Source organism: Saimiri boliviensis, chromosome 9 (assembly GCF_048565385.1).
Source record: "Saimiri boliviensis isolate mSaiBol1 chromosome 9, mSaiBol1.pri, whole genome shotgun sequence".
NCBI lineage: Eukaryota > Metazoa > Chordata > Mammalia > Primates > Cebidae > Saimiri > Saimiri boliviensis.
Genome location: NC_133457.1, coordinates 53,633,587 through 53,660,101, shown reverse-complemented (window position 1 = coordinate 53,660,101; position 26,515 = coordinate 53,633,587). Strand labels below are relative to the sequence as shown.

General features: G+C 39.2%; 1 protein-coding gene and 1 pseudogene across 3 annotated transcripts in view; both read left to right on the top strand.

The window, feature by feature from the left end:
- The window catches only part of PPP2R3A (protein phosphatase 2 regulatory subunit B''alpha), a 161,382-nt gene that overhangs the window by 70,059 nt on the left and 64,808 nt on the right, over positions 1-26,515 (top strand). For all 3 annotated transcript variants that reach the window (XM_039461890.2, XM_039461891.2, XM_039461893.2), the window contains 2 exons: positions 10,440-10,543; positions 17,953-18,055. In XM_039461890.2, the coding sequence (XP_039317824.1) occupies positions 10,440-10,543; positions 17,953-18,055 (207 nt within the window). The remainder of the gene's footprint in view (positions 1-10,439; positions 10,544-17,952; positions 18,056-26,515) is intronic.
- Positions 22,078-24,660, top strand: LOC141585731 (protein downstream neighbor of Son pseudogene; annotated as a pseudogene).

The following is a 26,515-nucleotide window of genomic DNA, read 5'->3' as shown; positions in this document are numbered from 1 at the left end:
CTCAGGTAACAAAGTAAACTGCATGTGTCTTTAAAAAGTTAAAACCAACATTGCATATAAAAATGAGAAAAGGATGTGTGACTGGGCACAGTGGCTCATGCCTATAATCCCAGGACTGTGGGAGGTTGAGGCAGGAGGGTCACTTGAGCCTGGAAGTTCAAGATCAGCCTGGGCAACATAGTGAGACTCCATCTCCACAGATGATAATTTTTTTTTTTTTTTTTTTTTTTTGAGATGGAGTCTCACTCTTGTTGCCCAGGCTGGAGTGCAATGGCATGATCTTAGCCCACTGCAACCTCTGCGTCCTGGGTTCAAGTAATTCTCCTGTCTTAGCCTCCTGAGTAACTGGGATTACAGGCACGTGCCACCACACCTGGCTAATTTTTGTATTTTTAGTAGAGACGAGTTTCACCATGTTGGCCGGGGTGGTCTCCAATCTCATGACCTCATGATCCACCCACCTTGGACTCCCAAAGTGCTGGGATTACAGGTGTGAGCCACCGCGCCCGGCTCAGATAATTTTTTTAAATTAGCTGGGTGTGGTGATATGCGCCTGTGGTCCTAGCTACTCAGGAGGCTGAGGCAGGAGGATCACCTGAGCCCAGGAGGTTGAGGGTGCAGTGAACCATGATCATGCCTCGATACTCCAGCCTGAGTGACAGAGTGAGACCCTGTCTCAATAAAAAGTTGGGGGAGATGTGTATATAATTACCTGAAAAGATATCATGAGTGTGTCAGTTTGTATTTTATTTTTGCCTCTTTATTCTTAAAACTGTTTATTTAAAAACTGATTTAATCATATCTTCCAGTTAACTAATTCTCTTGTTTTTTTTTTCAATTTTATTTGTAGTTGTTGGAAAACAGGTGGTGGTTGGTTACATGAGTTAAGTTCTTTAGCGGTGATTTGTGAGAATTTGGTGTACTCATTACCCATCACCCAGGCAGTATACACTGTACCCCATTTGTAGTCTTTTCTCTGTTACTCCCTTCCCATCCTTTCACTCTTAGTCCCCAAAGTCCATTGTGTCATTCTTATGCCTTTGCATCCTCATAGTTTAGCTCCCACTTATGAGTGAGAATATACAATGTTTGGTTTTTCATTCCTGATTTACTTCATGTAGAATAGTCTCCAATCTCATCCAAGTTGCTGCAAATTCCATTAATTCATTCCTTTTTATGGCTGAGTAGTGTTTCATCACACACACACACACGCCACAGTTTGTTTATCCATTCGTTGATTGATGGGCATTTGGGTTGGTTACATGTTTTTGCAATTGTGAATTGTGCTGCTATAAACATACATGTACAAGTATCTTTTTTGTATAATGACTTCTTTTCCTCTCGGTAGATACCCAGTAGTGGGATTGCTGGACCAAATGGTAGTTCTGTTATTAGTTTTTAAAGGAATCTTCACACTGTTTTCCATAGTGGTTTTACTGGTTAACATTCCCACCAGCAGTGTAGAAGTGTTCCCTGTTCACCACAGCCATGCCAGCATCTACTGTTTTCTATTTTTTTATTATGGCCATTCTTGCAGGGGTAAGGTGGTATTGCATTGTAGTTTTGATTTGCATTTCACTGATGTTGAGCATTTTTTTACATTTGTTGGCCATTTGTATATCTTCTTTTGAGAATTGTCTATTCATGTCCTTAGCCCACTTTTTGATGGGATTGTTTTTTTCTTGTTGATTTGTTTGAGTTCATGGTAGATTCTGAATATTAGTCCTTTGTCAGATGTATAATTTATGAAGACTTTTTCCCACTCTGTGGGTTATCTGTTAACTCAGCTGACTGTTCCTTTCACCATGCAAAAGCTCTTTAATTAAGTCCTAGCAATATATCTTTGTTTTCATTACATTTGCATTTGGGTCATGAAATCCCTGCCTAAGTCAATGTCTAGAAGGGTTTTTCCAATGTTATCTTCTAGAATTTTTGGAGTTTCAGGTCTTAGATTTAAGTCCCTAATCCATCTTGAGTTGATTTTTGTATAAGGTGACAGATGAGGATCCAGTTTCATTCTCCTACATGTGGCTAGCCAATTATCCAAGCATCATTTGTTGAAAAGGGTATGATTTCCCTACTTTATGTTTTTGTTTACTTTGTCAAATGTCAGTTGGCTGTAAGTACTTGGCTTTATCTCTGGGTTCTCTATTCTGTTCCATTGGCCTATGTGCCTATTTTTATAACAGTACCATGCTGTTTTGGTCACTGTGGCCTTATAGTGTAGCTTGGAATCAGGTAATGTGATGCCTCCAGATTTGTTCTTTTTGCTTAGTCTTGCTTTGGCTTTGCAGGCTCTTTTTTGGTTCCATATGAATTTTAGAATTGTTGTTTTCTAATTCTGTGAAGAATGGTGGTGGTATTTTGATGGGAATTGCATTGAATTTGTAGATTGCTTTTGGCAGAATGGTCGTGTTCACAATATTGATTCTACCCATCCATGAACATGGGATGTGTTTCCATTCATGTGGTCTGTGATTTTTTTCAGCAGTGTTTTCTGGTTTTCCTTGTAGAGGTCTTTCACCTTCTTGGTTAGGTATATTGCTAAGTAGTCGTAGGCGTAGGCGTAGGCGTAGTTGTAGTTGTTGTTGTCGTTTAGGCTGTTGTAAAAGAGGTTGAGTTCTTGATTCTCAGCCTGGTCACTGTTGGTGTATAGAAAAGCTACTGATTTGTGTACATTAATTTTGTAAACAGAAACGTTGCTGAATTATTTTATCAGTTCTAAGAGATTTCTGGAGGAGTCTTTAGGATTTTCTGGGTAAACAATCATATCAGCAAACAGTGACAATTTGACTTTGTCTTTCTTGATTTGGATGCCCTTTCTCTTGTCTGATTGCTCTGGCTAGGACTTCCAGTACTGTGTTGAAGAGGAGTGGTGAGAGTGGCCATCATTGTCTTGTTCCAGTTCTCAGAGGGAATGCTTTCAACTTTTCTCCATTCAGTATTACATTGGCTGTGGGTTGTTCTTAGATGACTTTTATTATTACATTGAGGTATGTCCCTTATATGCCAATTTTGCTGAGAATTTTAATCATAATGGGATGCTGGATATTGTCAAATGCTTTTCTGCATTTATTGAGATGATCATGTGATTTTTGTTTTTAATCCTGTTGATGTGGTGTATCCTCACATTTATTGACTTGCGTATGTTAAACCATCCCTGCATCCCCGATATGAAACCCACTTGATCATGGTGGATTATCTTTTCGATATGTTGTTGGATTCAGCTAATATTTTGTTAAGGATTTTAGCATCTATGTTCATCAGGGATTTTGATCTGTAGTAGTTTGTTTGTTTTTTGGTTATGTCCTTTCCTGGTTTGGGTATTAGGGTGATGCCAGTTAGGGAGGGTTCCCTCTTTCTCTGTTTTGTGAAATAATGTCAATAGGATTGGTAGCAATTCTTCTTTGAATGTCTGGTAGAATTCTATTGTGAATTCGTCTGTCCTGGACTTTTTTTGGTTGGTAATTTTTAAATTACCATTTCAATCTCACTGTTTGTTATGGGAGTGTTCAGAGTATCTAATTCTTCCTGATTTAAGCTAGGAGGGTTGTATCTTTCTAGGAATTTTTACGTCTCTTCTAGGTTTTCTAGCTTATTTGTGAAAAGGGATTCATACTAGCCTTGAATGATATTTTGTATTTCTATGGTGTCAGTTGTAATTTCTCCTGCTTTGTTTCTTATTGAGCCTATTTGGATTTTCTCTGTTCTTTTCTTGGTTAATCTCGCTAATGGTCTATCAATTTTATTTATCTTTTCAAAGAAGTAACATTTTGTTTCATTTATCTTTTGTATTTTTCAATTTCATTTAGTTCTGCTCTGATCTTGGTCATTTCCTTTCTTTTGCTAGGTTTGGGTTGGGTTTGTTCTGTTCTTTTCTTGTTTCTCTAACTTCTTGAGGTGTGACCTTAGATTGTCTTTGATCTTTCCAGCTTTTTGATGTATATGTTTAGGGTTATGAACTTTCCTCTTAGCACTGCCTTTGCCGTGTCCCAGAGGGTTTGATAGGTTGTGTCACGATTATTGTTCAGTTCAAAGAATTTTAAATTTTCATCTTGATTTCATTTTTGACCCAGTGACCATTTAGGAGCAGGTTATTTAATTTCCGTGCATTTGCATGGTTTTGAGGGTTCCTTTTGGAGTTGATTTCCGGTTTTATTCCACTGTGTTCTGAGAGAGTGCTTGACATAATTTCAGTTTTCTTAAATTTATTGAGGCTCATTTTATGGCCTCTCCTATGGTCTGTCTTGGAGAAAGGGCCATGCACTGTTGAATAGGATGCATATTCTGCAGTTGTTGAATGGAATGTTCTGTATATAGCTATTAAATCCATTGGTTCCAAGGTATAGTTTAAATCCATTGTTTCTTTGTTGACTTTCTGTCTTGATGACCTGTCTAGTGCTGTCAATGGAGTGTTGAAGTCCAAGTCCCCCACTATTATTGTATTGCTGTCTTTCTCATTTCTTTGGTCTGTTAGTAATTGTTTTATAAATTTGGGAGCTCCAATGTTAGGTGCACATATGTTTAGGATTGTGATGTTTTCCTGTTGGAAAAGGCCTTTTATCATTATATAATGTTCCTCTTTGTCTTTTTTAACTGTTGTTGCTTTAAAGTTTGTTTTGTCTGATATAAGAATAGCCACTCCTGCTCACTTTTGGCATTCATTTGCCTGAAATGTCTTTTTCCACCCCTTTACCTTAAGTTTGTGCAAGTCCTTATGTGTTAGGTGAGTCTTGAAGTCAGCAGATAGTTGCTTCGGTGAATTTTTATCCATTCTGCAATTCTGTGTCTTTTAAGAGGAACATTTAGACGATTTACATTCAGTGTTAGTATTGAGATGTGAGGTACCCTTCCATTCGTCATGGTATTTTTGCCTGTATACCTTGGTTTTTTGTTTTTATTTTTTAAATTGCATTTTTGTTTATAGGTCCTGAGGCATTTAGGCCTTTTAAACTTTAAAGAAGTTCTGTTTTTATTTGTTTCCAGGATTTGTTTCAAGATTTAGACCTCCTTCTAGCAGTCTTGTAATGGTGGCTTGGTAGTGGCAAATTCTCTCAGCATTTGTTTGTCTAAAAAAGACTGTATCTTTTCTTCAGATATGAAGCTTAGTTTCACTGGATACAAAATTCTTGACTGATAATTGTTTTGTTTGAGGAGGCTGAAGATAGGGTCCCAAACCCTTCTAGATTGTAGGGTTTCTGCTGAGAAATCTGCTGTTAATCTAATAGGCTTTCCTTTATCGGTTACCTGGTACTTTTGTCTCAAAGGTCTTAAGATTCTTGCCTTCATCTTAACTTTAGATAACCTAATGACAATGTGCCTAGGCAATGATCTTTTTGCCATGAATTTCTCAGGTGTTTTTTGTCCTTCCTGTATTTGGATGTCTAGATCTCGAGCAAAGCCGGTGAAGTTTTCCTCAATTATTGCCCCAAATATGTTTTCCAAACTTTTAGATTTCTCCTCTTCCTCAGGAACAGCAATCAATCTTAGGTTTAGTTGTTTAACATAATCCCTGTCTCCCTGGAGGCTTTGTTAATATTTTCTTTTTTTTTTTTTTTCCTTTGTCTTTGTTGGATTGGGTTAATTTGAAGACCTTGTCTTTAAGCTTGTCCAATTCCATTGCTGAGACTTTCCAGAACATTTTGCATTTCTGTAAGTGTGTCCATTGTTTCCCGAAGTTTTGATTGCTTTTTGTTTATGCTGTCTATTTCCTTATTTCTCCCTTCACGTGTATCATTTTTTGGATTTCCTTATACTGGGCTTTGCCTTTCCCTGGTGCCTCCCTGATTATCTTAATAACTAACCTCTTGAATTCATTTTTGGGTAAATTAGGGATTTCTCCTTGGTTTGGATCCATTGCTGGTGAGCTAGTGTGATTTTATTGGAGGAGTAAAGAACCTTGTTTTGTCATGTTACCAGAGTTGGTTTTCTGGTTCCTTCTCATATGGGTAGCCTCTGTCAGAGGAAAGGTCTAGAGCTAAAGGTTCTTGATCAGATTTTTTGTCCCACGGGGTGTTCCCTTGATGCAGCACTCTCCCCCTTTTCCTGTGGATGTGGCTTCCTGAGAGCCAAGCTGTAGTGATTATTATCTCTCTTCTGGATCTAGCCACCCAGCAAGTCTGCCAGGCTCTAGGCTGGTACTGGGGGCTGTCTGCACAGAGTCTTGTGATGTGAACCCTCTGTGGGTCTCTCAGCCATGGATACCAGCACGGTATTTGGGGTTTCTCTCAGGTCCTGCAGGAGCAGTCTGCTTCTTTCAGGGGGCCTGTGGGTCCTCTCAGGTTTCCTGATTTATTCCTGCAGTTGTTCTGGAGCCAAAATTCACAATGCAAGCCTCCACACACTGCTCTGTCTGTCCCAAGTCAGAGCTGCAGTCTAGTCCTGCTTTCCATCCACCTTGATCCCCTCAGTCGTCAGAGACGTTTTAAGTACTCCTAATTATCTTTTAATTTAGCTTTTACTTGGCTATTGCAGTCTATTAGTACTCACCAAGTCATCCTTATTTTCAACAGTTCTTTACTATGCATGCAAGTCTTTTTTGGTACCAGACAGTGAGCTCTGTGTCTCCAATACTAACTGTTTGTATTCTTATCATAGGTTGGCATAGGAAAAGGAGAAGAGAGGCAACCTTTAAGGAGTAAGGAGCAGAGAGTTTGTTAGAGCAATAAATGAATGTTCTTAAGGGTTCTTGTAGTTTATAAAGTTATTTGGAAGGCCAGCTTGAGTTTGCCACCTACTCTTAGTGGCACTCAAGTGTAGCTGTTGTAAAGACTGGGATCTGTTAAGTGCCTCGAAAACAGTTCATGAAATCTGCATCTGTTGGTGAGGTTTAGCTCGTTCATCTTAGACCTCAAATAGCCCTGAAGAGCTTATTGCACACATCTGGTTAAGTTCTCGGTGTGTAGTTTGTACTTTTTTGCACAGCTTTAAGTAATGATAGAGAAGAAATGAATAGAGAATGAATCTCAGAGAAACAAAATCAACATAGGAACAGAAACAGAGAAACAGTAAGAAAAGCATTTTTCAGAGACTGGGCCAAAGGATTCATCATGGAGTTTTAACTTCTAGCAGAAAGTTGAGGAAAAAGAATAAGATACTTTTCTGAACCATACAAAGCCCTGCAGCTTCTCTTTTTCTGGCTGACATAGCACCATCTTAACCCATTACCCCTGTGGCCTGGAAGGTAGCCTCTCTGTGCCTGAATTTCTTCATCTGCAAAATGGGATTTAAAAAAAAAAAATGCCCTAGTCTACATGGGGATCATGTGAGGACCAAATGAAATAACAAGCCTGAGACAGTTTAAAATGTTGAAAGAAGATTACAAATACTGGGTAGTCATCTCCTCCTGTGTGTATCATTAGACAACCTTGCTTTGGATTATTTGTGTTGTTGGCCATTCTTAGATCAAACCATAAGTGTTAATCAGGTTTTCTTTGCTCCAGCAACTTTGATTACCATATATTGATTCTCACTGCCTCCTCTAAAAATAAGTTTCCTAAATCCATTTTCTGTATCTCTGTATACCCACTTGCTATTCACTGTCTTCCTTTGTAAAAAACAAAAACAAAAAAATCAGTATTCACACTTCAACAAGAAAAAGCTTGTTCTCTCCTCTGTTAATAAAAGTACTATTCTCTTGCCTTCAGATTAATCCCATTTACTGTTTAGGTTTTTATTGATCTCCTGGCTCTTTTATCTTAAATCTTTGATTTTTAAGCAGCTGCAGGCTAGCCATACTTTTTTTGATAGAGCGTAATGTCCATAGCCTTTACGATTCTTCCTTCCCATTTTTTCCCTTCATCATTTTTCCAAGGGTGTGTAATACCCTCCTACTGTTTAACACTTGGCTACTCAGGGTACCCCACTATGAGAACAATAGGCTGACCTTTTCCAGTCTACTTCAGAACATCTTTGCTCTGTACCCTGTCTCTGAGGATTTTGCCATTGGGTCATAATTAGTTTATTAATCTTCAGAGACTTACTACTTCTTATGAGCTGATGTATATGCATTTTAACAGGAGTCTTCTGGAGAAAAGACCTTAAGAGAACGAAAGTTGCTTATTTAGTGGAATTTACCCCACAGAAAGTAGTAAGTACATAGCCCCTGGAAGTGTTTCTAATCAGGAAGTTAGAAGATTTCTGATCCCTTCCAATTCTGAAAAATTCATGAGTGACTCTAATGGTGGGAGTTTGAAGCACTTTGGTAAGCCAGTTCCAGCATCTCCATACACCTTCTGTTTGTGGCTCCCCTGCCTCCGTGATATAGATGATTCTTTCCTGGTAGTTGCCACTAGCCTATCACTAAGTCTATCTAAGAGCATTTTCTTGGCAAACCACCATTCTGCATGAAAGGAGAGTCTGGGATTGGGGAAGATTGATTCAACAGTTTATACAGCCAATGCATATTAATTGTGAGCTTTGTACCTTGACAATCATTATTTATAAAATAAACAAAAATCACATGGTTGCTAAGCAACACCTTTCCTTCATTCTTGACCCCAGTGGAGGTATGAGGTATTTAGCCTCTGGACGTAAGAAATCTTAATTTCTGCAAGCAAGTAGAATACTCTGCTTGCAGACATGCTTTAGTGGCCCTGGCAGCAGCAGCCTCTTATTTCTGCCCTGTCCTTACCTCCCTTGGCTTGAATCTTGCCTTCCATATCTCCATGAGCTCAGCCGCCTGGGTATTCTTTCAGGATAACTAATGTCAGACTAGGTCGTCTTCAGGCTCCTGTGGGGATTCCCCTGTGCACTGAGGCCTCACACACCAAGAGCAGCTTCACCTAAACCTAATGTTGATGCACAAATAGTCTTCCTCCATAGGAGAGGCTTCCTTCTGTAGACTGAGCAATGGATCCTGGGTCTAATGTGAATAATAATATATTTATCTTATAACAGAATATGTCTTGTTGGAGAGTTTCACATTTGGGAATATGTTTTCTGTATGTCTAGAAATTGAGATGATTTGGAGACTATTTCTCTGCTAATAGTAAGGATTGTATTATTACCTGTAGCAGTGATCCCCAACCTTTTTAGCACCAGGGACAAGTTCCGTGGAAGACAATTTTTCCATAAATGGAGGTAGGATAGGGGATGGTTTCAGGATGAAACCTGTTCTGCCTCAGATCCTCGGGCATTAGTTAGATGGAGCTCACAACCTAGATCCCTCGCGTGCACAGTTCACAATAGGATTCGCTCTCCTTTAAGAATCTGATGCTGCCACTGATGGGACAGGAGGGTGGAGCTCAGGTAGTAATGCTCACTCACCTCCCCTTCACCTCCTGCTATGTGGCCCAGTTCCTAACAGGCCATGGACTGGTATCTGTCCATGGCCCAGGGGTTGCAGACCTCTTCCTTTTAATTAAAAAAAGTTGTCCTTTTACTAAATTTACCTCCCTTTTTCCTAGAGAATTTTTTCTCCAGTTTTTTTTAATTAAAGAGCTTTTTATTGAGAAAAATCAATTCCTTTTAGGGTATTAAAATTGTTTTATGTTCATTTCCAGTCTTTCCTAAGGCTTTGTAATCATTTATGGTAACTTCTAATATAGAAGTAAATGTTAGCATTTGCCTTTCACCTTTTACCTGAATTATAACCATTTAAATAGATATGATAGCTGTTTTCTTGAGCAGTCTAGAATTTTCTGGTTCTTCTTTAACCTGGGACTTAATAACATAATAGGCAAAGGAGAGAAAAGAAGATAGATAGTGGAGCATAGTAACACCAAAAGACCAAGTAATAAAGGTGGCTGTATTTTTCTGCTTAAGGAATGAATGAAGGGCATGTATACAACTATGACATTCAGTCATTTCTTTTTCTTCTTAGAAGATAGTAAATATATAAGAATGGTAAGCTGAGTATGGTAGCGCATGCCTGTAATTCCAGCACTTTGGGAGGCTGAGGCAGGAAGATCATTTGAGATCAGAAGTTCAGGACTAGCATGACCAACATGGTCATTCCGTCTCTATTAAAAATACAAAAATTTTCTGGGTATGATGGTGGGCACTTGTAATCCCAGCTACTTGGGAGGCTGCGGCAGGAGAATTGCTTAAACCTGGGAGGCGGAGGCTGCAGTGAGCCGAGATTGTGCCACTGTACTCCAGCCTGAGCAACAGAGCAAGACTCCATCTCAAAAAAAGTGGTGGGAAGGGATGCTGGTCGCTTTAACTGTCAGGTTGGGGGAGAGAATCACTTTAGATGAACTTGGAGAAAAGATAAATGGATTTCCATTTTCTTCATTAAGTATGTTCTCTTATTTTGTTTCTCCTCTGCCTCTCTCTGAATCTACCCTAGTTGATATATTTGCCTGTGCTCTAGTTTTGTTCTAAGGGCTCTTCCATCCACTGTGGCATGAAGGGGAAGAGCCACAAAGACCTTTCCTTTGGCCATGTCATCTCTTCATTCCCTCTTGGCTTACACTGTATGTGTTTTATATTTGCAGGTCTGTGGCTGTCCTCTCTATTGGAAAGCCCCCATGTTCAGGGCTGCAGGGGGAGAGAAGACAGGATTTGTGGCAGCACAGTCATTCATTGCCATGTGGAGAAAGTAAGTATATGAGCAGTCACTCTGGGGCTAGGCAAAGAATTGTGTGACCCTCATGACATGCTCACTAAAGGTCACCTACTTTACTCATTTATTCATTTTCCCTTTGCCCTTTGTATCAACAAGAAAAATTCAATTATTTACAACCATTTATACCCACACACAAGTTCTTTGGTACAAGCCTCTGTCTTAACCTCTTTAAACAGTAAAGCAGATCTGCAGAAATCTTTCTTTAAAAACTATTTGATAGTTTCTTAGTTTTACTTGTTTTTTCTTGTTTTTTGTTTTGTTTTATTTTTTTGAGATAGAATGTCGTTCTTCTGCCCAGGCTGGTGTGCAGAGGCCCAGTCATAGCTCACTGCAGCCTCAAACTCCTGGGCTCAAGTGATCATCCCACCTCAACCTCCCAAGTAGCTGAGACACAGGCATGTACCACCATACGTGGCTAATTTTTTATATTTTGTATAGATACTGGATCTCACTCTGTTACCCAGGCTGGTCACAATCTCCTGGTCTCGAGCAATCCTACCACCTCAGCTTCCCAAAGTACTGAGATTACAGGCATGAACCCCCACACCCAGCCAATTTTACTTGTTAAATTTGGAATTCAGGATTTGAAACTGGCAGCAGTGAAATAAAAGCAAATAAGAACTCTCCTTTAAGGGGGGGCAAATCACATTTGTTACATGAGAATACAGTTTCATTCCCATATGATCTAGTTTAGAATTATATCTAGTTGATTTATTAGAAATACTGAATTCTAATAGATTTTAGTCATCCCTTTTTTATTTTTTATTTCATTTTTTTATTTTTACTTCTTTTTTTGGCCGTCAGCTCCCATAGCAGTCATTCGTTTTTGAAAGCTCCAGTTAAGGAACCAAAGGACTAGTATATTTATCAAGATATTCCTGGAGTCTAACATTCTGACAAATTTTCTGGAATTCAAACCCAACATCTTTCTTCTTTATCTCTTTTTTCTCCGTTCTTTCTTCTTTAGGATTTATTTCTTGTATATTTATACATCTTAGCTAAGTATCACAGCTTGCCCCTCCTGCCTCTTTTAACTGATCAGTCCCCTCATTATGCATGTTCTTTTCGCCTTTTCTAAGCTAAATATCCTTCCTCATAAACTATTGGGAAATGCTACTCACCTATTATTATTGTTGTTATTATTTAACATCAACCTATAATAGCAGATTGAGCAGACACATTTTTTATAATTTTTTCATTTCACCTAAAAGCCCTTAATAGGATAATGCTTGAGAATATAGTAGGTGATTAATAAATGTATTCTTATTTTTAAAAATCTAGCAGCAGGTCGAGTTCACCAAGTTTTTCTTACATTACGTTAGAACTAAAGAGTATATGTTGGTGGAGCATATTCTTACTTACAAGTGGGAGCTGAACAATGAGACCACATGGACACAAGAAGGGGAACAACACACACTGGGGCCTGTCGAGGGGTGGATTGAGGGGAGAGAGAGCATTGGGAAAAATAGCTAATGCATGCTGGGCTTAATATCTAGGTGATGAGTTGATAGGTGCAGCAAACGAGCATGCACATGTTTATCTATATAACAGACCTGCACATCTTGCACATGTACCCTAGTACTTAAAATAAAAATTTTGAAAATAGAATATATTGGTGGATAAATCAGCAACCACCACCGCAATAGCTGTATTCTTTTATTCAGGTAAATTGTTTAAATTTTATCTGTAGGGAAGACATTTCTGCAAAAAGCAAAAAATGAGGGAAAGGCATGAAGTACAAGTCTCCATTTTGGTTAACTGCAGGAAAATTGCTTGCGAAGTTATATAGCGTAAGCAACTATCCCTATCTTTTTTTCATCAAAAAAATTCTATGAATAAGTGTGTCTCTAAATTAAAGTGTTATTTTATGGTTAGATATTAAAATGGTTTGAGTGCCCTCTAGTGGGAACTCCTCTTTGAGCTCTTAAAATGTCTTTTAAAAGCCAGGGTGCTTTAAGGGAGCCCCGAGTGTGGCTATTTTGGGAGACTAAGCAGCTAAGCATGGTGGTTTGAGTTACCGCATTGACCTTGGTGAAGACGTATTTAGTTTTGTAATTTTTTTTTACAAATTGTAGCCTTTGCATAAAGCAATGTGGGCTCAAGTATATTAAGACTTTCAAATACAAAAAAAATCACTAAACAGATAATGATAACAGAATTAAAACATTTTGGTGTATACATACATATGCTGACTTGCTCCAATAGCTCTACATAATCTTAAAAAACTAAAGTCAAATCTAAAAGTCATAAGACTATAGGGAGATAATTTCATGTCAGACTGCTCATGGGTTGGAGGCCTCAGTATCTCTCCTCCAAAGGGTTCTGTTACACTTCCTTTCCCTGTGCCACTGCCCTGTACTCTGACATATATTTTTCTTACAGTCAGGACATTTTTAAGGGAAAGACATTGCTCCACAGCATACTAGAGTGTCAGCTTCTGGGCAGAACTCATCTCAAATGGAATCGATAATATTGCTTCAGTTTTATTATGCTTTACTTTCTTTTACCTTTTCACATCAATGTGTCTTTTGTCCATTAACAAAACAATATTTTGTCTTAAAAGTTCTGAAAGATACTGGTTTAGAATAGCTATGTTTACCTTCATTCTTTAGCTTTCATGACTGTTATCATCTTTTCTCCTGCCATAGAGTTGACCAGCCAGTAACATTGGCAGAAAATTGTAATTCATCTTTTCTTTCTATTTCATAGCAAAAGACCATTTCTGATGTGACTTTGTCCTCTCAGAGTAGCTGTCATCTGTCATGTCTCTGCTGTTTTTATATCTTACTGCTAGCTATTCTTGTTTTAAATATAAAAGTAGTTCTTTTGAAAGACCTTACTGTTTTTCTATTGTGATCATCCCACCGACTTTCTAATCCTGAGAGGTGGCTCCTATTAGCATCTATTACATGAATCTTTTTCTGAAGCATGTATTTATTTAACTTCAGAACCTTAAGCATGTTGAAGAATAGTAAGGAGAATAAGTATAAAAATTATACTGTAGCTCTATTAATCACAAATGAAGTATACATCTGTTTGATCAAAAACATTTTTTTATTTTTCTTCCTTAATCACTTACTGAATGCTAACTATATGCCAGGTATTGTGTCTGGCCTTCAGGATAGTTGGGATACAAAGAAAGTAAGACATAGTTTTATACCCTGTAAGAAGCTTACAGTCTATTGAAAGAGTTACACCAACCCATGTGCACTGGCTTTCACCTGTAATCCTAGCTACTCAGGAGGCTACGGTGGGAGGATCCCTTGAGCCCAGCAGTTTGAGGCTTCAGTGAGCTATGATCACGACACTGCACTGCAGCCTTGACAAGAGAATGAAACCCTGTCTCCAAAAAATGAATAAAGGAAAAAAAAAAAGACAAGGATGTGAAGACGGCCAAGAAGACACAGCCAGGAAGAGCCTCCCTTTCCTACCAAATACCGAAACCAAAACATGGAGTAAACCAGCATACTTTGAACAGATCTTTTGAGAGAGAGCACTGAGAGTCAGTGGAGACATGATGCAGTCACTGGGGCTGAAGAGGGAGGAAACTGAGAACCCTGCATGGTCTCTGAATGGCTCCTAAGGAAAGTGTGAACAAAGTAACTGCAGAGGAGGCCACTCGCTGCAGACCTCTGGGATCTTAGCTGCAGAAGATCCCACAGCCACCATGGACATTTGAGTTGGCAGAGAAACTGCTTGAAGAGTTGGCAGAGACAGAGCTCAAGGCTATACAGAACGCACAGGGTTTTGTGTGGGAACAGCTGCAACAAAACACAATTGTAGGCCTCTAAGAGGCTCTAACCTTTGTTGACTACCATACCTAGAGAGAGTAGGGCTGTCTTTTCCATAGGACCAGGGTACATCTGATCTGTCTACTGCCCCCTGTCCTCCAGCACCCTCCCAGCGTTCCTGTCTGGCTGCTCCCGTAGGAGCAGGCACACAGTACAGCCTCCACTGCCCCGCCAGAGCACTTTTGCCAGTTGCCGCCAATGGAGCACTTCTGCTGGTGGCCTGAGAGCACCTTGGCTCACCCAGCACAGCTGGTGTTCGACCTCAAAGAACCAGAGAACAAAACTATAGGTCCAGTCCCAGGCCCCCAGGGTTGGAGCACACAGCCCAGGAGTGCCAAGCTGAGACTTGTGGTTGGAACTCAAGTGGAGGAAGAGCCCTCACTCTCGGAGCACTGGGAAGAGTGAGATACGGGTTTGTGGAGTGGCATAGGAACTGGGCCAAAGCCTTTCCCCAACGGAGCCTGGCAGTCTGGAACACCTAATAGCCCAGTGATCTGGGTGCAGAAGTCTTTGGACAAACTAGCTGGTTGGGCCAAATTCTGGGCAGTCACCAGGAGACCCTGTCAAGGAAGCGCAAGCTGGGCAGTTCTCACTGCCGTCTGCTGGGCAAAAAAACCTAGGCTGTGAGTACCACACCAGCTACACAGGCAGCATTGCCCTGCCCAGGGATCCCTCACCTTTGACCTCCTGAATCTACGAACCCACCCACAGGCATACCCCCAACCTGCAGTCTTATCGGCAGTCCTTACTCTTAAGCGCCATCTACTGGGCTACAGCTTGAATTACACCACCAAAAAATTCCAGCATGAAATTGCCTGAGAAAACTCAGTACAGGATTCTAGCCACAGACAGATTCCATACAGGCCAGGCACGGTGACTCATACCTGTAATCCCAGCACTTTGGGATGCCAAGGCAGATGGATCACCTTAGGTCAGGAGTTCAAGACCAGCTTGGCCAATGTGGCGAAACCCCGTCTTTACTAAAAATAAAAAAAATTAGCCAGGCATTGTGGCGGGTGCCTGTAATCCCAGCTACTCCAGAGGCTGAGACAGGAGAATCGTTTGAACCCGAGAAGCAGAGGTTGCAGTGAGCCAAGGTCACGCCATTGCACTCCAGCCTAGGCAACAAGAGTGTAACTCTTGTCTCAAAAAAAAAATTTTTTTAAGACAGAAAAGATCCCATACATGGCCCTCTGAAAGCATCCAGAAATGAAGCCAATTGGCTATACTCAGCTTATACCACAGTCAAACCCTCAAGGGAAATAAAGAAAGTAAAAACAAAAAGGCTCTATCCAAAGGACAAAGGACAGCAACATCAAAAGAAAAAGGAACACCTGCCTTGACAGAAGAGAAAGAACCAGCACAAGAGCTCTGAGAATTCTAAAAACCAGAATGTCTTTTTACCTCCAGATGATCTCACTAGCTCCCCAGCAATGGTTATTAACCAAATTGAAGCAGCTGAAATGACAGAATTCAGAATCTGAATGGTAAGAAAGCTCAATGAAATACAGGCCAAAAGGTGAAATTCAATCCAAGGAAAACAGTAAAATGATCCAAGAGGTGAAAGATGACACAGCCATTTTAAGAAAGAACCAAACTGAACTTCTGGAATTGAAAAATTTATTATGGGAATTCCATAATACAACTAGAAACATTAATAACAGAACAGACCAATCTGAGGAATGAATCTCAGAGCTCAGAGACTCCTCCTTTGAATCAAAGAATTTTAAAAATGAATAAAACCTCTCAGAAATATGGGATTATGTAAAGGGACTAAATCTATAGCTCATTGGCATTCCTGAGAAAGAAGAAGAGAGAGTCCGCAACTTGGAAAACATACAAGGATATAGTCCACAGAAATTTCATCAGTCTCACTAGAGAGGTGAACATGGCTGAACTCCATGGAGCAGTTTGGAGATTTCGCAAAGAACTGAGTTTACCATTCAATCCAATAGTTCCATTTCTGGGTATATACCCAAAGAAAAATAAGTCATTCTACCAAAAGGACTTACGTACCCATATATTTATTGAAGCACTATTCACAATTACAAAGACATGGAATCAACCTACATGCCCATTAATGGTGGACTGGATAAAGAAAATGTGGTACAGGTACACCATGGACTACTATGCAGGCATAAAAAAGAATGAAATTATGTTCTTTGCAGCAACATGGATACAGCTGGAGACCATGCAGAAATAGAAAACCAAATACCACATGTTCTCACAAGTGGGAGCTAAACGTCAAGTACACATGGACGTAAAGATGAGAAAAATAGACACTGGGGGATATGAGAAAGGGTAGGGACGGAGGGAGCAAGAGCTGAAAACCTACCTATTGGTACTATGCTCACTACCTGAGAGATGCATTCATTCATACTCCAGACCTCAATATCATTCAGTAAACCTTCTAAACAAACCCTTATATGTACCCCTGGACCTATAATAAAAGTTGAAAAAAGTTATTCCGATAAGATGATGCTACTGTGGAACAGCCATGACAGAAATAATAAGCACGTGGAAGGACACAGGTGGCCAGTGAGATATCCTGGAAGGGGAAGTAAGGGAAAAGGGTATTGTGGTAAGGATGGTAGCATATACAAATGTCTGGTGTGAGAGGGTATGGAACATTTGTGCAACCACAAGTACAGGAATGGTAAGAGAAGGAGACATGAGCAAGTAGGATCAGATTCTGAAGGCCCTTCTATGTCAAGTCAAAAAGCTAGGACTTTAGGCCAGGTGCGGTGGCTCACACCTGTAATCCCAGCACTTGGGGATGCCAAGGCAGGTGATCACAAGGTCAGGAGATCGAGAACATCCTGGCCAACATGGTGAAACCCCATCTCTACTAAAAATACAAAACTTAGCTGGACTTGGTGGCACACACCGATGGTCCCAGCTACTCTGGAGTCTGAGACAGGAGAATCACTTGAACCTGGGAGGCAGAGGTTGCAGTGAGCCGAGATGGTGCCACGGCACTCCAGCCTGGGCGACAAGAGCAAAACTCCATCTCAGGAAAAAAAAAAAAAAAAAAAAGCTGGGACTTTAGCCTACTTCGCAGAAGAATTTTAACTTGGACAGCGACATGATCAAATGTGTTATTTAGAAATACCAAGCAAGAAACAAGAGCCTGAGCAGTGGGAGACAGAAAGGGGCAAATTTGGTAGAAATGAAACAACATGGTAGTTGACAGACGTGGTGATAAAAGGAAGGGAAGAATTCATGATGACTCCCAAGTTTCTAGCTTGAACCATTAAGTGCTTGGAATGCCAGATGAGGTTACTGGAGTCCTGAGGAATGTTTCCTGAAAATATTTCAGACAGCTGTTCCTTCCTTTCTATTTCCATTGTACCATCAAGCCTTATTACCTCATGCTCAGACCACTGGAAGGGAAGAGGGTCTAATAGGCTTCAGTATTCAACCAACCTTATATCATAGACAGCTCATTATTCTAAAACATCCGTTGATTGTATAATTTTCTTACTTGATTCTTGATCTAAGTGGCCTTCAGATCAAACTGAAATTACCGACTATTGATGTTGTTACCATTGTTTGTTCAGAGGAGCTAATCTTCCTATGTTTCTTTTATAGGTTGCTGAATAACCATCACGATGATGCCTCTAAATTCATCTGTCTTCTAGCAAAGCCCAACTGCAGCTCTCTGGAACAGGAGGATTTCATCCCTCTACTTCAGGTAATTTTCATTTCCTTTTGAAAATGGGTTCTAATTTTGGAGTTTCAGCAGTTTTTTGTTTTTTTTTTTATTTGCAACTATCACATGTCCATTTCGCTACATAAATCTAGAGATCAGATTTCTAGAAGAGTGGTTTTCAAACTTGTTTTAGTAGTAAGATCCTCTCGTTAAATGAAATCTAAAACAGAACCCATTGTAGTAGCAGATAGATAAAACAGGGCTACTCCCACTAAAGCAGAGGAGAGGGGCTACACAGCCTCTCCCTTGCCAACCCACAGCAATCACTAAAGCACCTTCCGAAATGTTAGATGCAAGAAGATAACTTCTGTGTTAGGATAGAACATAGCTAATAACCTGGTGGAAAGAAAGAAAAGGCCATGATGTTACCAGAATCAGTCTTATGAACGCTGGAGTCTTCGCTCACTGCCTCTTGACTCTTTATTTAAATACAGTTTTTAAATGCTTGGTTTTCTGATTCTTCAACCCAAGATATATTTGAAACAGAAAATTAGAGTAGGAGAAGGGAAGGAGGATAACTAGAATCAAATGTACAGAGATCTGCAAAAACATTTGCTACCAGACTGCAAAAGTAGTCAGGAGAGTAAGAAACACTAAGGGGGGGAAAAAAGACGCAAAAGCTCTAAATGTTCTCTAGTCTGGGGGTAATTTAGGATAACGGCAGTAGTTCCAATCCCATTACCAGATTTCAGCTGAGATTAGTAATTTATTCTGGTAGCATAGACTCTATATTACTTGTCTAGAAAACTCGCTTATAGGGAGCAGCTTTCACTGAACCAGATAAATGAAACAATGGTACTGTACTTCTCATTTTTCCTTCTCTATGTGTGAAATTTACTCTGTGTGTTGTATACCCATATATTATACATGTAAAAAAGGGTAAGTCTCAGACCTGAATAAGCCTCAGATCTATCAGAAGTATAAGTTTCTGGATTTGAATTTCTGACTTTAGCCCTCATTTACCAGGTTGATGGTTATTTTTAAACTAGAACTTCATGAGGTTTCTCAGCCTTGAGCTATGCCACAGTTCTGAGGTCTTACATGGTACCAAAGCATTAGGGTTGGGAGTTACTGCTGAGACATCTGCCATCCCTGGCTAGAAGATTCCCTTCAGATCCAGAGGTCTTTGCTTCTTCTGTGCCATATGTCAAGCCCCAGAACCTTTGGTGGAGATGTCCATGGCCCATCTGCCTGGATGCACATACAGCTGTTTTCTTTTGAGGTTTTAGCTGCCTTTCTAGAGGTGTTGCCAGGCACCAGGATCCCTTTGCTCCTGTTATCCACAGACTTCTCTTTCTTTTTCCTGAGGCTAAGAGATCTTCTCGGGAGAAGTCTCTTCCTGCCATGTCCCTTTATGCTTCTCTGTCTCTGCCTTCAATTCTTCCTCCTTGTATTGTCTGCTTTCCTTCCAAGGAGGGGTGAGCTCCCTATTCACCACTTCAGGGCAGAGAAGAAAAGTGACTTCAGAATCTTAATGGCTTTTATGGCACCGTGTGCATTGTAGGCTTGTCCACTGCATTTAGCCTAGTTGACCTTTGTTAAGGCTTTAGTGAGAAGAGATGTCCAGCAGAAAGAGCCCACTTGGAGAGTGTTTTTATCTAGGTCTTCCCATGAGAATCAGTTACATATCAGTATTGGACCTGTTTTTACTATACAATCCTTCATAGCCTGAGATATTACTTGTTTAATATTCTTATTTTCATATCTAAATATTTGATTTTTCTTTTTTCTTTCTTTCTTTCTTTCTTTTTTTTTTTTTTTTGAGATGGAGTCTCGCTCTGTTGCCAGGCTGGAGTGCAGTGATGTGATCTCGGCTCACTGCAACCTCCCCCTTCTGGGTTCAAGTGATTCCCCTGCCTCAGCCTCCCAAGTAGCTGGGACTACAGGCTTAGACCATGAAGCCCAGCTAATTTTTGTATTTTTAGTAGAGATGGGGTTTCACCATGTTAGCTAGGATGATCTGGATCTCTTGACCTCGTAATCTACCCACCTTGGTCTCCCAAAGTGCTGAGATTACAGGCATGAGCCACTGGCCATAATATTTGGTTTTTCTAAGCAGATCACAAATTCTTTGAAGTTAAGATAAGCTTTTCCTTCCTGTCGAATGTGCATCTTTGTTTTAGGTGTTACAGTAAATCCTTGTTAGCTCTTAGAATGGATACCTAAAGAAAGGCATAAAATACATGGAAATAGTTGAGGTTTTTTTAAGTTCTACTCATGGCTGCCTGATTTTTTTTTTAAAGATTTGTGCTTAAATATACTCACACAAAACACCCAAATCATATGTGCACTAGTCGATGAATTTTCACAATGTAGGCATATCCATATAACTAGCACACAGATCCAGAAACAGTATTACTAGCACCTGCAAAGCCCCTCTTGCTCCATCCCAGTCACTGCCACCCAACGATAACCACTGCCCTGACCAAAAACACCATAGGGCATAGATTTTTAATTATAGTAACAATTTTCCATGCTTAAAATGTGAAGTTTGCTTCTGATTTTATTTTATATTCAGGGCTTTTGGGCTTGTCTAATTTACATTATAGTTTTGATTATCCTTAGACTCATCTACTACATGGTTTTGTTCCCCTCAAAAAAATACTCATGAGAGTGAAGATTCTTAATAGTTTTTGGTGTTTAATTAATACCTAATAAATATCCAACATGAAATATTCCTACCTATGTTTTGTGAAATCTCAAATCTTCAATATTTGAACTACATTGTAATAAAACATTAAGTTTTATTACCAGTTCTCTATCTGCTCCCCATCCTCCCTCTCTAAGTCCATTCTTGGCCTTGCTCTGACCCTGCAAACTCATCTTTGGGGCTCTCTTGCTGACTAACTTCTGGTTGCATCTGGGCAATGGGAAGCATTGCCAGTAAATGGGAGGACAGAGGAGAGAGAAGCTGGCATTTCTTCCCTGCTCTCTGCTTCGGCACGGTAACTGTATCTCTCTGTAATAAAGCTTCTGCTGGACAGCCCTGTGTCCATGGTTCTAGTGCCTACTAGGCTGTCCTCCTTTTGTTCCTTTGCCCTCAGGACTTGAGCAGTATCCTCCTGTCAATAGTCTCTGGGTGACTCATTATTGCCTTGTTTTCTCCCTTCATCCTACCCACAACTCTATACCTAATCTTTTCAGGAAAGCTTTATACAGTGAATTCTTTTTCCTGTGGGGACCCTATGCTGACTGATGAAATTCTGAGTTTTATCAGAGCTTTAATAAAAGCTTTGACAGGAATGTAAATTAAGTTTATATTAAGAAAATTAGAAACAGACAACAACAAAACCATAATTATGAGTTAATGGACATTTATGTATTTCCCTTAAATCTAAGGAGAAATCTTATTTAGGAAGAGGACTTGTGGAGTATTCTAGTAAAAAGGACAAACTAAGTAGACACATTATCCTCCCATTCTTTCCCAAACTCTTCTGAAGTTAAAGTATAGAAATTAAAAAGGAATAAACCCATGGAAGCCAATGGAATGGTAGAGAAAATCGGTGTGTAAGAAATCTCAACATATTTCTTGAAGATAGAATGTGATCACATGTCCTTTGCGGGGCTATGGATGAAGCTGGAGGCCATTATCCTTAGCAAACTAATGCAGTAACAGAAAACCAAACACCACATGTTCTCATTCGTAAGTGGGAGCTGAATGGTGAGAACTTAGGAACACAAACAAGGAAACAACAGACACTGCAGTGTACTCAAGGGTGGAGGGTGGGAAGACGGAGAGGAGGAGAAAAGAGAACTATTGGATACTGGGCTTGATACCTGTAACCTGTGGTGAAATAATCTGTACAGCAAAGCCCCTTGACATGAATTGACCTATGTAACAAGCCTTCACATTTACTCCCAAACCTAAAAGAAAAGTTTAAAAAAAGATTCTGTGATCTTAAAATTGTAAATAAATAGTTCAGTAGTAACTGGATTTATATGGACCAAAAAAAAAGGAAAAAACGTAAGTGACCAGAAGTAGGCTAAGGAAACCACAACCTAGAATGAGGAGCTGTGTGTGGGCTGCAGTGGAGAGGTGAGTGCCTGTGCTCATCAAGGCCCAGAGCAGTTGTAAACTCAGGGTTGGTTGACCTGATGAGAGATACTGGAAATGGGGATTCACTGAAGGTTGGTATATACAACAATCACTAGTTGACTCCTTTCCTGGTTCACAACTGTAAAGTGCAGCCTGGCATTTATTCAAAAGCATAAACATGCTAACAAGACAATAAAGCATGTAAAGCTTCTAATGTGACAGCCACAGATTCAAGCTGTCCTGATTTCTCTTGATTTTGGCAGTTGGGGATCTAGGGAGGTCTCACCAGTTTACTCTAAAATAATGCCTGTCAGTCAGCACACCCACTCTAAATGCACAGAACCCTGAGGCAGATTTGGCACCCAAGAAAGACACCTGTTGAAAAATAGACCTACGTATATTTCTACAGAGGAAAATTATATCAACTACTTTGTCCTTCTTAAATGTGAATGGACAAATCATAAGAGGAAAACGATAATCATGAAAGAAAAATAAAGGTTTAAAAAGCACATACACAGAAAAAGTAGCCCAGAAAAGAAAGAAAACTAATTCAGGAAACAGAAGAGATGAGAATTTCTTTTCTTTTCTTTCTTTTTTTTTTTTTTAATAAATATGGTGTTTTATTTTCTGGATTATAAAGTGAACAAGTACTTAAATACTATTATTTCTTTACCCAGTGCTTTTGATTTCTAAGCACTTTTATTTTAAAATGTGAATTATGGCTGAGTATGGTGGCTCACGCCTGTGATCCCAGCACTTTGGGAGGCTGAGGCAGACAGATCACAAGGTCAGGGGATAAGAAACCATCCTGGCCAACATGGTAAAACCCTGTCTCTACTAAAATACAAAAAATTAGCTGGGTGTGGTGGTGCGCACCTGTAGTCCCAGCTACTTGGAAAGCAGAGGCAGGAGAATCACCTGAACCCAGGAGGCAGAGGTTGCAGTGAGCCGAGATTGTGCCACTGCATTCAAGCCTAGCGACAGACCCAGATGCCATCTCAAAAAAAAAAAAAAAAAAAGTGAATTATACAATCCCCCTTAACACACACACCTCCCTATAAGCACAGTAAATACTAGTTTGCCATGACAGTTTAGCATACTTCACAATTCTTAACACTATTCTATGTGGAATAAAATGCCTTTTTATCTGAATTAACATACGTTTAAAAAATTAGTATATGTGAAAATAAAGAAATTATAAGTTAGTAGGAAAGATGTTAAGATAGAAGGATCACCAGTCAGCTACCTTAGTAGATTATGTCTACATTTATTTTCTACTTTTATAAAACAAGAACCTGCTAACAGTCTTAGGTAAATGGTAAAGTCACATATTTTTGCCCTGATGCCATTAATCACAATGCCATGAGATAACTGCTATTTGTTTAGTCTCAATTTCCCATTTGCAAGGAAACACATTAATTCAGTTTTCTACTCACTATACAGTTAGGTTGTAGGGATGTAGATACCTCATTTGAGTTACCTGAGTTTTTTGTCCTTATATCTAAAAATCTAATCTGAAAATAGTAAAAGTAGAAAACACTGATTTAAAACCTTAAATGCTACTGCTCAGTGAGTGTATGTAATAAAAGTTAATATTTATAAACATTTCAGTATTTTAAAGTATATTTCTTTAACTTCAAGTATCTTGAATTTCCTTGCTAGAAGGCTTTTTTTCTTAAAGATTCCATTTAGGCTTACTTTGGTGTTCAGGATCTCCAATTATAGATGTAGAGGAGATGGGTATGCAAAATAAAATTTAAAAGTCAGACATACATTCTATCAAGGTACCTCAAGAGAAACATGAAGTACAAATGGATCACAGACCTGAGTCTGCTGGGTTGGTGAAAGGAATCAACGCCTTTACATTGCTCAATTTTTTGATCAACTGTAAGAATTTAATTGATACCTCAGGTCCACCGGCGGGACTTCTTCCAACCCTCTTATCTGCTGTTGCTTTCTGAGATGCCACAATGCAAATGTTTAAGGCATGAACTGTAAATGTGAAGACACAGCTCTTCCTGGATACATAAACCAATTTAGTTTGGAGATTACAGGTCCTGTCATGCCTCATTCTCTGCAGTCACTGACCATGCTGCTTAAATCTTCACTGAGCAGATCTTTCCCTGCAGTACTATAACCACATAAGCCAACTGCTGTATTTAACATCTGCCTGCCAATGGACAAAGTACTTGATACAGAGGTTGTTGATAAGAAGCTTACTAATTGTGGTTTGCACCCTAAGAATCTAGAGCAGCTTAGTGAAATACCATTACTTGGGAAATCATCTTTATAGAATGTGGTGATGAAAATTTTTAAAAACCAAATTATACATACTGATATAAATGATTGGGGAGAAGCAAATCTGTACAGAAGAATTGCAAACAGTTTAGTAGACACTGCAGTCTTAAAGAGGGGAACACAAATCACCATTCTTAAGAGTGGGCTGTGCTTTCTTAGTGATTTCAGGAGTAACTTTACAGTGGAGGAACCTGACAAATACTGCCTCAGCCTAATGATCAAGACCAACATCAGCAGTCATCAATCATATTGATAGTATGTACCTTTGACGAGATGTGTTGCAAAGGGCATGTTACTTCTGTGGTCTTTCTCCCAAAAATCCATAAACCCAGTCTAATCATGAGGAAAACATCAGGCAGTTTCCAGAAATAAAACATCCTATGCAATACCTTACCAGTACTCACCAGAACTGTCAAGATCATCAAAAGTAAGGAAAGTCTAAGAAACTGTCACAGCCAAAAGGAGTCTAAGGAGACATAACTAAATAGAATGTGATGTCCTGGATAGAACACTGGAAGAGAAAGAAGACATCAGGTAAAAATTAAGGAAATATGAATAAAGTATGGACCTCAATGTGTTGATATTGGCTTATTAATTTTAACAAATGGACCATAAAGTAAATGTTAAGGTGTTAATAATAGGGAAAACTGGGTACAGGGTATATGGGAACTCTCAGTGCTATTTTCTCAATTTTTTGTAAACAAAACTAAAACTATTCTAAAAAAAAAAGTAATTTTAAAAAATACTATATTAAGAAAGGTTATATAAAATAAGCGGGTGCAGCGGCTCACACCTATAATCCTAGCTCTCTGGGAGCCCAAGGTGGGTGGATCGCCCTAGGTCAGGAGTTCCAGACCAGTTTGGCCAATCTGGTGAAATGCAGTGAGTACTAAAAATGCAAAAATTAGCCAGGCATGGTAGCAGGCTCCTATAATCCTGGCTGAGTTATGAGAATCGCTTGAACCTGGGAGGTGGAGGTTGTAGTAAGCTGAGATCACACCACTGCACTCCTGACTGGCCAACAGAGTGAGACTCTGTCTCAAAAAAAAATAAAATAAAACATTAAAAAAAAAACCTTTATCTTATACCATATATAAAAATCAACTGAAAATGGATTAAAGATTTAAATGAAACTGTAAAGAAAACATAGGGGTAATGCTGAATGACACCAGTCTTGGCATTGATTTTTTTGGATATGAACCCAAAAGCACAGGTAATAAAAGGAAAAAAAGACAAATGGAATTACATCAAAGTAAAAAGCTTCTGCACAATCAAGGAAATAACAGAGTAAAAAGAAAACCTACAGAATGGTTGAAAATATTGGCAAACCATATATCTGGTAAGATGTTAATATCCAAAATGTGTAAGGAACTCAGAACAACTCAATAGCAAGAAAATAACCTTATTTTAAAATGGGCAAAGGCAACAAGTATGTGAAAAAATGTTCAGCATCACTAATCATCAGAGAAATGCAAATTAAAGCCACAAAGTGATACCATCTCACCCCTTCCCCAGTTAAAATGGCTTGTATCAAAAAGAGGCAATAACATGCTGGTGAGGATGCAGAGAAAGGGGACTCCCCCCACCCCATACATCATTGATGGGAATGTAAATTAATACCTATGGAGAACAATAGGAATGTTCTTCAAAAAACTAAAAATAGAATTTCCATATGATCCAGAAATATCCAAAAGAAAGGAAATTAGTATATCTGCACTCTGTGTTTATCACAGCACTATTCACAATATCCCAAATATGGAATCACCCTAAGTGCCAATCAATGTATGAAGAAAATATTGTATATATACACAATGGAATATTATTCAGTCATAAAGAATGAAATCCTGTCATTTGCAGCAATATGGATGGAACTGGAGGCCATTATGTTAAATGGAATAAGCCAAACACAGAAAGACAAATATCACATGTTCTCATTCATGTGTAGAAGCTTAAAAGGTGGATCTTGTGAAGATAGAGAGTAGATTGGTGATTGCCAGAGATCAGGAAGGGAAAGAGGAGGGAGAAGATGAAGGGTAAAAGGGAATATAATGTATTTTTTGCCACTAAACTATACACTTAAAATGGTGAATATAGTAAATTTTATATTT